This window comes from Haliaeetus leucocephalus, unplaced genomic scaffold (assembly GCF_000737465.1).
Source record: "Haliaeetus leucocephalus isolate CR32 unplaced genomic scaffold, Haliaeetus_leucocephalus-4.0 Scaffold177, whole genome shotgun sequence".
In the NCBI taxonomy this organism is placed as follows: domain Eukaryota; kingdom Metazoa; phylum Chordata; class Aves; order Accipitriformes; family Accipitridae; genus Haliaeetus; species Haliaeetus leucocephalus.
The window spans coordinates 845,153-857,218 of record NW_010972613.1 but is presented as its reverse complement, the minus strand read 5'-3'; the positions used below and the strand labels follow the sequence as shown (position 1 = coordinate 857,218).

Genomic DNA, 12,066 nt, shown 5'->3' with positions numbered 1-12,066 from the left:
AGACTGACTTTTGCATGAGGAGACAATACCTTTCAAGCTGTGGTTTCACAGCCATGTCCAGGAAAGGTCTGCTGAGAACAGACACTATCACAGCTTCAAAGAAAGAAGCATACTTGTACATGCATAGAAAACATCCTGAATATATTCCCTGCCTTTGCTGGGGTTTGGAGCTGGTTGCTTTCAAATACTGCTGCTAAAAGTGACATGGAAATGGAGGGACAAAATAGGATTATGCCCTTTCTCTCCTTCTTTATGTTATATAAAGTAGCTTGGAAGGATTAATTGTTATAAATAAATCTTCTTATCTTCTAGACAAGACAACTTTTTCTTGTCTACTTATCTTTTTTTCTTTGAAAAAGCAGAGGGCATCTTCATGACCAGAGGGCTGGGAGGGACCTGATTTTCCCCATCATCTTTCCCTTGGAAGAATAACCCACACACTGATGAGCAGCAAGCCTCAGCACTACTGCATGTGACTGCAGTCTGCAGCCAGACCCCTGCAAAAGAGAGGGGAAGAAACAGCAGGGATATTCCAGGTCCCATTCCAGGACAGGAGGACCAAGAGATGCCATGGCCACTGCTTGGACAGGGGAGCCCACTTCCTCCGTTGAGACAGTGCAGGTCAGTCCTGTCCACGTCCAAACATTTTCCTCTCCTTTCTGTTATGACTGCTTTCTTCAGCTGTGTTAGTGCTGGCATTCCTCCTGCTGCCCTCCCACCATCACTCTGATACACTTTCTGTAGTGTTACGGCCTCATTCAATGCATTTCCTCTCTATATACCTAGGTACGGATGAGTTGTGAGTCACATCCTTCTCCCATTGCAGCCAAAATCTCTTCTGGCCACCCAGCCCTCCTTTGGGAGCCCCCAGTGTCATTAGTGATATCTGCAGTTCTTGTATTTTTGTTCTTTGCATTTAAATCTTCATATTTTCTGTATTCATATTTTATATCTGTGTCGGTGGTGGCCAGCTTCAGCTTGCGCTCATGGTATTGCTAAACATCTACAACTGAGAAAGACCATGTAGGAACAATGCAAGGAAGAAAAGAAAAGAAGTTCATTAAAAAAAAGGCTAAACAACAAATAAGGAGCTAAAAATGACTGATGTGATTTCCTTTCCTTTGGAAATAACCTCAGTGGGTATGAAATGCCCACAAGCTCTTAGGGAAACTCAGTTTGCTGTGAGAATCTAAACGGGTCTACATAAGAGGCACACAGAAGAGGTTGCAATGACGAAATGGCCCCATGATGGCAGCAGAGGGTGAATAACAGGAGAGTAAAAGCTTCTGGGCACTGGAAGAACATGAAGAACAAAAAATGGGTTTTGCCTTGCAGCAACAGTGGCAGAGAGTGAAAAGGTGAAGGGGTAGAAAAGTGTGTGGCCATGCCCAGCACTGCTGCAACATAATGCAGGTGACAACCACGGGCTTGAGCTTAAATGCAGCTCCTGAGGCCACTGATGAGGAAATTCAGGACCATGCAAGGAAACTCAAAAGCTTTTGCAAGCTGAAATTTATACCTGAATAAACTGGAGTCCAAACCAAATCCCCAGTCCTTAAACAACATCTGATTCTCCTTTAACCAGAATTAACAGTAAATTCTCATCAGGAGACATTATGGAAACAGGAGTGATAAACAATACTGCTTGCCAATATTAGCTGAATGGAGCTTTGTGAATTTGTGCCTTGCTTTTCCCATTCTCCATTTGTGTGAGCATTCAAAGTGGGAGTGGAGATTCCCCTTGCCTGCATCCAGCAGGCACAAAGCATGATTAAATCATCCATTAATCACTGTAATCTAACCCATCATCTCCGTGCAGTATCGTTGCAGAGAAAAGCTCCCTGTAATTGACTCTGAGAATGACAAAGGAAATTATTGCCCTCATCTGATCCCTGCTCTTTGCCCAGCTGTTGTACCCGAAGCTGCAAGAAGTCAGGGCTGAACTGATCCTTGCCACCAGCTGCCAGTGACTTACCTGTTTATGGGACACAACACAATCTTTACAGGATGTATAGCAAAGTGCCACAAACAGGTAACACTAAGGACCACTGAGGCCATGCATCAACACTCCTTGAAGAGGGCAGGGAGAGATGCACCAGGGCAGGAGGGAGAAGGGGTCTGTGGGCCTTGGGGCCATCCCTGAGGAGGAGGTGAGCTGCCCTGAGGACATTGACGGGTGTAAAGCCACCATGATCTTTGTGCAGTCACTTGTGCTTAGGCTTGACACCAACTGACATGCACAGTGTGGAGAGACATGTGGTGAGATGCATTAAGTAAATCCAGTTGCCACGGGTGTAAGGGCTATTCACAGCAGCCACGCTGTTGGCTGGGGACACCCTCGTGTGTGGCAGTGAGCAAAGTTTACGAAACAGAGGGGCCATCCCGACTTCGACACTGAGGCTCTGCATTAAAGTGTACCTAAGTGCTAGCGCACCCAAGCTAACCCATCCCAACAGTCTCAAAGCTGAGAGTGGCATAGAGGAAGGTGTTTTTTCCCCTCTTTACAGTGGGAAGGAGGGGTCACCAAACCTGCAGTGTGAAATGGGGCATCTTAAAACTATGTTAAATGTATTAGCCCCCAAATTGGCTATATTTAAGAGGAGCACATGACCCTGACCTTTTTCTATATTGGAGGAAAAGAGAAGAAACTGCATTTTGAAAAAGAGGTTTTCATCATATAGCTAGGTATTCTGGCCCCACACCACAAGAAGGGTGCAGGCAGACTCTCAAAAATCAGCACACAGAGCTTGGGGGGGGTCATTCTGAGTTTTGAAGGGGAGAAATTCCCATTCACACTTCAAAGAAATTGATACAGGAGATCAGAAAAGATTTTCTGGCTGGAGGAGCCATCTGGATGCATTCAGACTGCACCTCCAGAGAGCTTTAAGAATATCCTTAAGAATTTATCCAGAGGCTGGATAAATGCTGCTACAGTGTCATGGGGACATTGTTGCTCCTGCCTTGGACCAGGAAAGCCCATCCGGCCCTTGGGGTTGCTGTTTATCCAGGGCAACCCTTACAAGGTAGCATCCCTTGCCAGCTTGGCCACAGTCCGGACCCCAGCTGTATTACTGCAGCAATGCAGGATCTGCTGGGGCTGCTCTTCTTCATGGAGACACCTTGGCTGGCCAAAATGCACATCCCAAAATGCTCCTACAGCCTCTGCACTGCTCTCTTTGAGGTCCGTGGCTTTGAGATGGTTAAGTGCACAAGGGTCAAGACAGGCTGAGAAGGTTGGGGAAGGACCATTTCATCCACCACACATGTCAGTCAATGGTGTTACAAGTCCTGATGAAGCTGTCTAGGTGCAGCTGGCCTTCGAGGAGCCCAGGCACAGGCTGTGACCCCCTCCAATGGTGGCACCTGCCGATCGCATGGGAGTTTATTGAGGTCAGATGGTACTAGGAACCGCATGGCTAAATCCTTCCTACGTAAAAGTAAAATACCCTTTAATCAGCTTATGGGGTGTTCAGGAACTTCTACCTCCCCCATTCTTTTTTTTCTTTCTTAATATCTATGTGTGTGAGTCCATGTGTGTAGTGGGGATTTTCTCTTGTATGTTTGCAGGTGAGCCTTTCCCATGCCAAGGAGCTGACCGTGACGCTGCTATCTACTGAGAGCAGATTGGAGTAATTTTCTTGTACCACTTCCAGGTCTGTAACAGAAAGGATCCTAATTGGAACAAGGGGATTAGAGGATTTAGCCTTCTAAATGCTCCTTTCTTGCACAGGATGGTTTCAGGAGTGGTTTTAATCTTTACCACCTGATTCCATAATTTTGGCTGCAAAAGGGAAGAGTGGGATGAGAGGAAGGGGTGAGCAGGGGCAGCTGTAGGTGGGCTTGGGAGAGGAAAGGAGAAGGAAAATCACAGTCCCATATGGTCATGGGACCTCAGAAAAACGCCTACCCCATTCCCAAGCCCCAAAGTGGACTCAGTTGCTATTCCCAAACCCTGAACAGGGTAGGAAGCAATCCTTGTCTTTGAATAAACCCAGTGTCACAGAAGCATGCCAGCCCCTCATAGTCCCTTTTAGAGGTTTGTGCTTAAAGCAATGCACAAAACAGAGGGAAAAGCCATGTTTACTCTCTTTTGCTGGCTTCCCAGTGCCTCTGTGTGTGCAAATGGGCTATATCACTCTCTATAAGGCTCACTCTGAGAGCAGAGAGTATGCACCTCTCCATGCCCAATATGACAAGATATCTGGGTTTCATTCAAGTCCCAGCCTTGGAATGGGAGAGCCCTGTCCTTGAGGCTACACATCCCTCCATGGCAGCATGTGATTCAGCAAGGGGCAAATTACTCTAAGCAAAGGAAGTGTCTGGATTTAGCATGTGCGTGGCTGTCTGTCTGTCTGTCTATCTGCCTATATAGTGCTCAGCTCCTGAGCTGCTCTGGGTTTTTCTTAGATTGCCTATGCTCTCCTCTGCTTTGTTTGGCTGGGCAGCTGAGTCCAACAAGGCAGGTGGGAGATGTGTTGTGCTTTGCTGCAACATTTGCCACCTTTCTGGATTTGCACCAGTTTAAAAAGAAAGTTAAGATGCAGGGGCCAAAAGCATAAAATGCCAGATTCCTGAAAGTGTGCACACTTGCTCTGAAATCTAGAGGGATGATGCTGGACATGCTAGTTATCTCCATGGTTGGCAGCACTACCCAGGGGCAAGGACAGCAAAACCTTTGTGTTAGGAGCGCTGGGCTGTGCTAGAGCAGACCTCAGTCATTTTGATCAAAGTTGTATCTGCTTCCAGCCAAACGCTTGGGCAAAATCTGCAGTAAACCCCAGCTCTTTTGAAAGAAGAGATTAAGAAAAATATTAGGTGATTGGCTCACACTGGAAAAAACAAAAATCTTAAAACATTTTGCTAAGAATTGGGAAAAGGGAAAAGTACCCCACTGGTGCGTGAGTGGTACCTTGGGTGCTGGCAGAGCGCCTTGGCTCTCCATGGTATGGGATGAGAGATGCTTTGGAAGCAAGCCAGAACATCTCTTAACCCCCTGCTCTGGAGCAGGGATGGGTGCTAAGGCAGAGGGTCCCCTAAGGGTACAAGTTCACCTTCCTAGAGAAGCTCTGCCTGGGGATGCTGGGGCTGAGCCAGGCTCATCCTGCAGACACTGCTCCCCTGAGCAAGCACACCTGCAGCAAGCAGGAGACAGCCTTGAATTTGGAAGGGCTGCTGTGAGGCACTTCCCTCCTGCAAGCAAATCTTCCTCCCTGCTTGGGAATGGACATGGTAGAGAGAAAAAAGGGTTGTTTTTACCATGGCTGGCACTGTGACCCAGAAAAGCAAAAGCCAGACTCAGGGCAGTCTAGTTTTTACAGGAAGGGAGGAACTCTGTTTTCCCAACCTATGCATGTATCATGGATGTCTCTCTGTCACCAAGGAAGAACAAAGAGCTTTTTAAAGACCTGCAAAGACAAGCTGCTGCCCCCATCAATCACTTGCTGTTCTTTTACACCCTATGGGCCTTCCTCCAAATCTCCTTTGAGGACTGCCAAAGTGGGTGCACTCTGCCTGTCTCCAGGTAGCCTCCATAGTGTGGGATGCATGGATGAGACAACGCATACCACTGCACAGACATGACAGTACAGGACTGGCCATCCTTGCCCTCGCAGCCTGGCATTGCTCTTTGCCCAGCTGGAAGCTACCTTGTACCTTGACACAGAGGAGCTCCAAGTGCCGTCTCTCCCCAGCAGAGCTGTGTGCTAATGCTCCCCATGCGTCTGGCCTTATCAGAGCTCTAATTGGCATCAGCATCCGTAATCTTAGCCTCCAGCTGTTTGCTGTGTCTGAGGAAGAGGAGAAAGCACTTCAGGGAATTAATTTTAATTATAAGGACGACATGGTCTGTGTCCTGGCTTGCAGGCAGGCTTGGCCAGCTGTTCCATGTGTGCAGTGCCAGCAAGGAGCACAGTAACTCCTGACAGCTACACAGCTGCTTGGGGTTCATTTCGGCTGCATCCCTTTTTGGACTTTGTCAGGGACCTGAAAGGACATCCCTTCCAGGTGAACAACAACAGGCTTTGCGAAGGTGAGGGTGGAAGGATGTGCATTTATAGGTGCTTGCTGCTCACAGGCATGCCTTTCCCTGCCTGTGTTGCCTTGCACTTCCCCTCCTCCCCAGGAGGTTTTTCTTAACAAGTGGCTCTAATAAGCTCACTGGTGTTTTAAAACCAGTAGGGTCTTGAAGTATATTAATTTGATCTGCCCTATGACACAAACCCTTTTATTTCATCAGGTTATCCCTGCGTGAGATCAATTATGCGGCTTAGTCTGAAATCTGGCATCCACAAAAACATCTAGTTTTGACTCTAAGATAACAGAGACGGAAAATCCAGCCATTTTCTCTGTAGTTTTATCCCCACAGCTAATCACCATTAAAAATGCATGAGTTTTTACATCTTACGTGGATTTATCATAACTTGCCAGAATGTTAAATGTCAAAAGATCTATTCAGTGTGACATAAATCCCTGCAGCTTCTTGGAGGGGGACTCAGAGAGTCTGGAAAGCCAAAAGAGATGGGCCATCCTTGTGCCTCTCTTGCAAAGGTTAACCTGAAAGGCAGGATGCTGCGTCTGCCTCTTTTCTTGGAAATGCATTACAGGCAGATTGTAAAGCAGGACGGCTTTGCTGCTCAGGTGATACTTTCACAGAGAATTGCTCAGCTAAATATGTCAAATAAAAGGAACAGGATTGGCCTTAAAAGCTCTTTATTTTCCTCCCTTTGTTCTGAACCTGAAGATAGCCCCAGTGATCTGTTGCCCAGCTATCAGGGTACTATTCAACAGTTGAGTTTAGGTGTATCTGTGCTGAAACTTTGGCAGGTAGTTTTGCTCTCCTCTATTTAAAAACTCAGTGCCTCAAGTGTGAAGAACTACAGCGATAAAAGTTCCTTGTCTTTTGGGAGACTCTGACAGATATCTCACTTTGCGACCTTCCTGATCCTTTGAACTGGCTCTCAATCAAATCCTCCATTAACTCATCCTGGGGGGTCTCTGGGGGACTCCTCCAGGCTCCTTGGCTGGCTGTTGTGCACCAGCTCCACTGCAGCCACTTTCAGCAAGCAAAGCCTTGCTGAAAACCAACCGCACTGCTCCTTTTCCTGAGTTTCTTTTAAAAACACACCCCAAAACACACTGAAAAGGCAGATCTCCCACTGTTTTGTTGGTTTGATAAGAAACGGGTGCTTTCCCGGTGCTGCCATGAGCTGGTCTCTGGCAGCTGAGGAGTTTGTAGGTGGCTGGAGGGCAGTGACAGTGACATTGTGTTCACTAGCAAAGTCTTTCTATGCCACAGGCTGCAGTCGCAGATGCATGGCACAGAAGGAAAGGCGGAGGTCCTAAGAGGTACTGGGTACCAGAGCCTCATTTCCCCGTATTTGACAAGCACTGATACGGGCTTATATAGAGACTCCATCCCTCGTGTATGGACAGACATTTCTTTGATGGAGTAGCTGGGGGACCAGTCTGCCAGTCTATAAGGGGGAAACTGAGGCGTGGTCTTATGTGAGGCTGGGGTGTCCATGCTAGCAGAAGGTGCTGCTGTTCCTACCTTGTCTCCTTCATAGCACCTACTTAGGACAGAATAAAACATTTTTTTTTCTGACAAAAAGAGCAGCTACGGGTGGCTTTCACAGCCTCTCCTCCCACCTGCCCTGAGCCAGCAGGCTGTCACAGTGTGACAAGGGAACCAGGACACTCTGCAAGCTGCGCACCCAAGCAAAAAAGGGTTGTTCAAAAGCACTGACAGACACTTTCCAAAGGTGCTCTTAAGCATTCACTGTCCATCACTTTGACATATAACTCTTCTTGCTTTCCACGAGGGTCACCAATGACTCTGTCCTTTGTCACCTTTTTTTTCTTGCAGTAACATGAGATGACTTCTTTGGCTATATTGATGTATTACAGACCCTCCTTCTCCTCTGCTAGGAGGACAGTTCCTCTTATCCAAGAAAGGGATTGTGTCTAATGCTTATACCTGCCAGCAGAAAAGAAGGGTGCTTTTCTGCTAGTCTTTGCTCTCCAGGATTCACTGCTCCCCTGGACACACTGCCGCACAGCAAAGCCAAATCAGTTGGCTCAGGCTAGTTGGCCAGCTAGGAGCTGGCCTAGCAGGATGTGGTTTACAACCGCTGTATCTGCCAAGGGATGCACTACAGGCAGAGTGGCAGCAGGCAGACACAGAGGAGCCATGAGACTCGGGCCAGTGAGCAAGGATTACTGTAGCCTGTGAGTTTGCAATGGAAGAGTTGTCCTAATTAGTGCTTTGCATGGCTGCTCTTTTTTGGAAGTCAAAAGCCTTATTTCACATTAGTTTAATCCACGCCAGGATTAAACTAGTTTAGGATTAAGGCACTGTTAGTCTGGAATAAGGGCTTCCACACTGAGAATTAAGAGTCATTCTGCACTAACCCACAGGGAAAATCAAGATAATTAATATAAATTAACTGTTAAAGTGGATTAGAAAAATGGCATTAATCCCTGTGGGAAGGCAGAAAGCCTGTAGTCACAATTCGATCCTGCTCTTTTTGCTGCTCAGGTAGTTTAAACATAAATAAATTAAGGGTATTCTGTCCACATAGGGTTTCAGTGCAGTTTCATTAATGCACTTCAGGGCCTCCTTTGGCTAATTTGAGTTGATTTCCTGGAGTAAAAGGGCTCTAGTAAAAGTGGTTCCGCTGTATCAGCTCCTCGCTGAGTGAAGGCTGTGACAGCAGCAAGTGTGCCAGCAGTTAGGTTTTAGGGACCAACCACCAGACCAGAAAGGCTGTGACCAGGTGATAGAAACCACTGAGTAAACTCATACTGTCAAGACATACAGGCTTAAAAAACACTGGTGGGGTAGTTTTGTGCCAGTTTACTGCACGGGATAACATATATCTTCCTCGTTTGAACTGCACAGCAGATGAGGAGCTCTTAACCTGACAGATGTGCAGCCATGCTTGTGCCCACCTGAGTCCAACACAAACTGTTCCTGAAGAAATGCAGAAATACAGGCAGAGCAGAAGGCGTGAGTACCCACTTCAGTGCTGGTGGCTGAGAAAGCCAGATTTGGAGAAAGATCTGGTCCCATTCAGGGCAGATGGAAGTGTCTCTCCTGTGCTATGTACGACTGAGCTTGGTCTTTGCATAGTGATTTAAGTGCATGTCAAAGCTGGGTCAGCTGGAAGAGGGAGATGACTAGACAAATCCATGGGTATTGGAATCAATGTGAGGATGGCAAACCTACACTGGGGATGGGAGAGAGGGGTAATACAACTCAGCAGGTACTAAAGGGTTGGCGTTCTTGCTGGCTTTAGAAAAGACTTGGAAGCCACACCTCTGGAGGCAGTTTTTGGCAAGCTAGTTTGCCAGCAAAGTGCTTAAACCAAAGCAATTTTCTCTTACTCATGTACGAAATTGCGGAGCCTGAAGCAGCTGGGTAAAACAGACTGTGTGGATCAACTGCTGTTAATCCACTCCAGGGAAAGGATGGTACCTACATCTGACTATGTCCCCATGGCTGAAAACAGAGCTCTGGCTTTTCCATGCTGCACATGCTGAGGGTTAATCATGTCCTTTTTCAAAAAAGAGTAAGGGAATTGGGGGGAACAGTGGCAGGGGGTTGGAGAGAGGATTTCTTCCAGAAGTCTCTTAATAGATTAGATGAAATTCTGATAGCCGGAGCCTATAAACAGCTCTGAGAAGCTTCTTGTCTTATAAAAAGCTGCCAATAATGTAATTTCCCCCCGCCCTGTAGTGTAAATGACCCTTTCCTGCTATGCCTTATCTTCCCCCTGCCTTCCATAAACACCAGGTTGATCTGAATGGTTAGGTGGCCTTTAACATCTGATCTGAGCTTTGGTAGCACAGCTGGAAAGATGCCCACTGAGTCTGGATCAGGTCCCACATCTTCCAAGCCATCTGGGCTAGAAATAGGGGGGGTCACAGCTCCCCTGTCCTTCCCGAGCCTCAGGCTCCATCTCTGCTAGACTGCACCGAGCTCATTTCCATCTGTGCAGAGGTGAATGCAGTAACCATTTTGAATTTTTACTCTGTGCTCTAAGATGCTCGCAGCCTTTCCTGTCCTAGTGGTATCTTCAAATTTAATTAGTGGACTCTCTGGACCTTCACTCAGGTCAATTATGTAAACACTAAATATTACCAGATTCTGCACAGCTCTTGGAATACAATTTTCCAGTTAGTCACCCAAACTGTAATATTTTCACCTAGTCTTTCCTTTTACATTGCTTAAGAGAATGCCATGTGAGACTGCAGCCAGAGCTAAAGTCAAGATACATGATATTTACTATTTATCCCCATATCTACAAGTGCTCCTAGGTCTAGCACGGAAATGAACAAGCTCTGTTGCTTTCTAGGGATTGGAGCAACTCAGGTTGGTCTTTAGTGCCCTGATTTTTTGTCTCTCTCCATTTAAAAATAGGCAGTGTTTGCCATTTTCGGGACTTCTGGAGACTTCACAGTCCTTCAGATGCTCTTGGAGATCAAAGATAACAACACCGATTTCTCTAATTACTGTTCATGTTACTGCTTTGAGTCTCCTGGGGAATATACCTTAGGTCAAGCTGACTTAAAACAACCTTTTACTCTAAACACTTGCTGACCTGTTGGGTTTTTTCCCTATTAGTGAGGGTCCAGCCAAGACCCAAGAGTCCTTTGGTCTACCACAACATTTGCAATACAGTGCTTGTGGGGCCAGTGCCTCTGCTGCTTCCAAGTCAGGTAAGTGCGGTCAGGCTCATGCCAAGGAAGACATTATGTCCAACGTATAGAAATCTCACTGTAGGAGACCCAGTTCTTGGTTTTTATCTTCCTCCTATGCCACTTTTGCAATAGGAGTCACTGAATGGCCCAGCATATGCCATGCAAAAAAGTCAAGCAAATCATAAGCCCAAATAAAAGAATAAAACATAAAACCAAAGGGAAAAAAACCCTCAAACAAGCCAACCCTAAAACATTTCACTGCAAAGTCTTTTGGTTTTATGGTCGGTTTCAGCTTTGAAATAAATGTTGTGCTGTTTCTTTACCACTCACAGAGCGACTGACCGCTCCTTTGGGGCGGAATACCAACCGACTGCTGCTGTACCTGGAGAAGGGTGGTTCCTCAAAGAAGAAATGTTAGCTGTGTCAGTGCACACTTGTTCTCTTCCTCCTGCTCAAGAGGCAACGTGAAGCCTAATCCTGGGAGAAGGAGACTCCTCCGCCGGAGGTGGAGGCTGGGGTAAGTCAGGCAGTGAAGGGCAAGGCGTTAATCCCCGGCTTCTTTTCGGTAAAGCCCCGGGCGGACAGCACTCGCCTCGGCCAGTGGAAGACAAGCAGGGCTTGGTCCCACGAAGAGCATCCCCCAAGGCGGAGCCGGGGGCGGGGGGGCTCCTCCAGGGCTGGACGACCCTCCACGACGCGACCCTCCTCACCTCCGGACCGGGAGCGGCTGAGGGTCCCCCGCGGCGGTGGCCCCCCCGGGGCTCCTCGGGGGGGGGGGTGAGGAGGGACGGCGACGGGACACCGGGAGCCTGTGTGTCCCCCCCCCGCCGCCGCCCCCCCCGTAAGCCGCTTGGTGACCCAGTTGGAGCGGCGGGGGCCGGAGCCGGGTGGGGGCTGCCTCACGGCGGGCGGGCGGCGGAGACTCCTCCCCGCCGCGCGGAAAGTTTGGGGCCGGTCGGCCCGCCGCCGGAGGCTCGCCGCGGGGGCTGAGCGCGGCCGGCGGCGGCGGCGGGAACCGAACCGGGCACCCGCGGCGAGGGCGCTCCCATGAGCCGGGCTGCCCGGGCGGCGGCGCGGCGCCATGGGGAACGGCAGCACCGGGGCCGCTCCATGCAACGGCACCGCCCTGTCACCGCCGCCACCGCCGCCACCGCCGCCGGCGGGCGGCCACAACATCGCCGCCCTGGTGCTGGGCATCGTCCTCATCCTGCTCATCGTGGGCGGCAACGGGCTGGTGTGTCTCAGCGTCTGCACGGAGCGGGCGCTGAAGACCACCACCAACTACTTCATCGTCAGCCTCGCCGTCGCCGACCTGCTGCTCGCCCTCCTCGTCCTGCCCCTCTACGTCTACTCCGAGGTGAGGCT

The 12,066-nt window shown here is 48.7% G+C and overlaps 1 protein-coding gene across 1 annotated transcript in view; it reads left to right on the top strand.

Annotated features, from left to right (window-relative positions):
* The first annotated feature begins 11,782 nt into the window (after positions 1–11,782).
* Positions 11,783–12,066, top strand: part of DRD4 (dopamine receptor D4) — a 14,326-nt gene continuing 14,042 nt past the window's right edge. The window contains exon 1 of the mRNA XM_010564321.1: positions 11,783–12,058. Within this exon, the coding sequence (XP_010562623.1) occupies positions 11,783–12,058 (276 nt within the window). The remainder of the gene's footprint in view (positions 12,059–12,066) is intronic.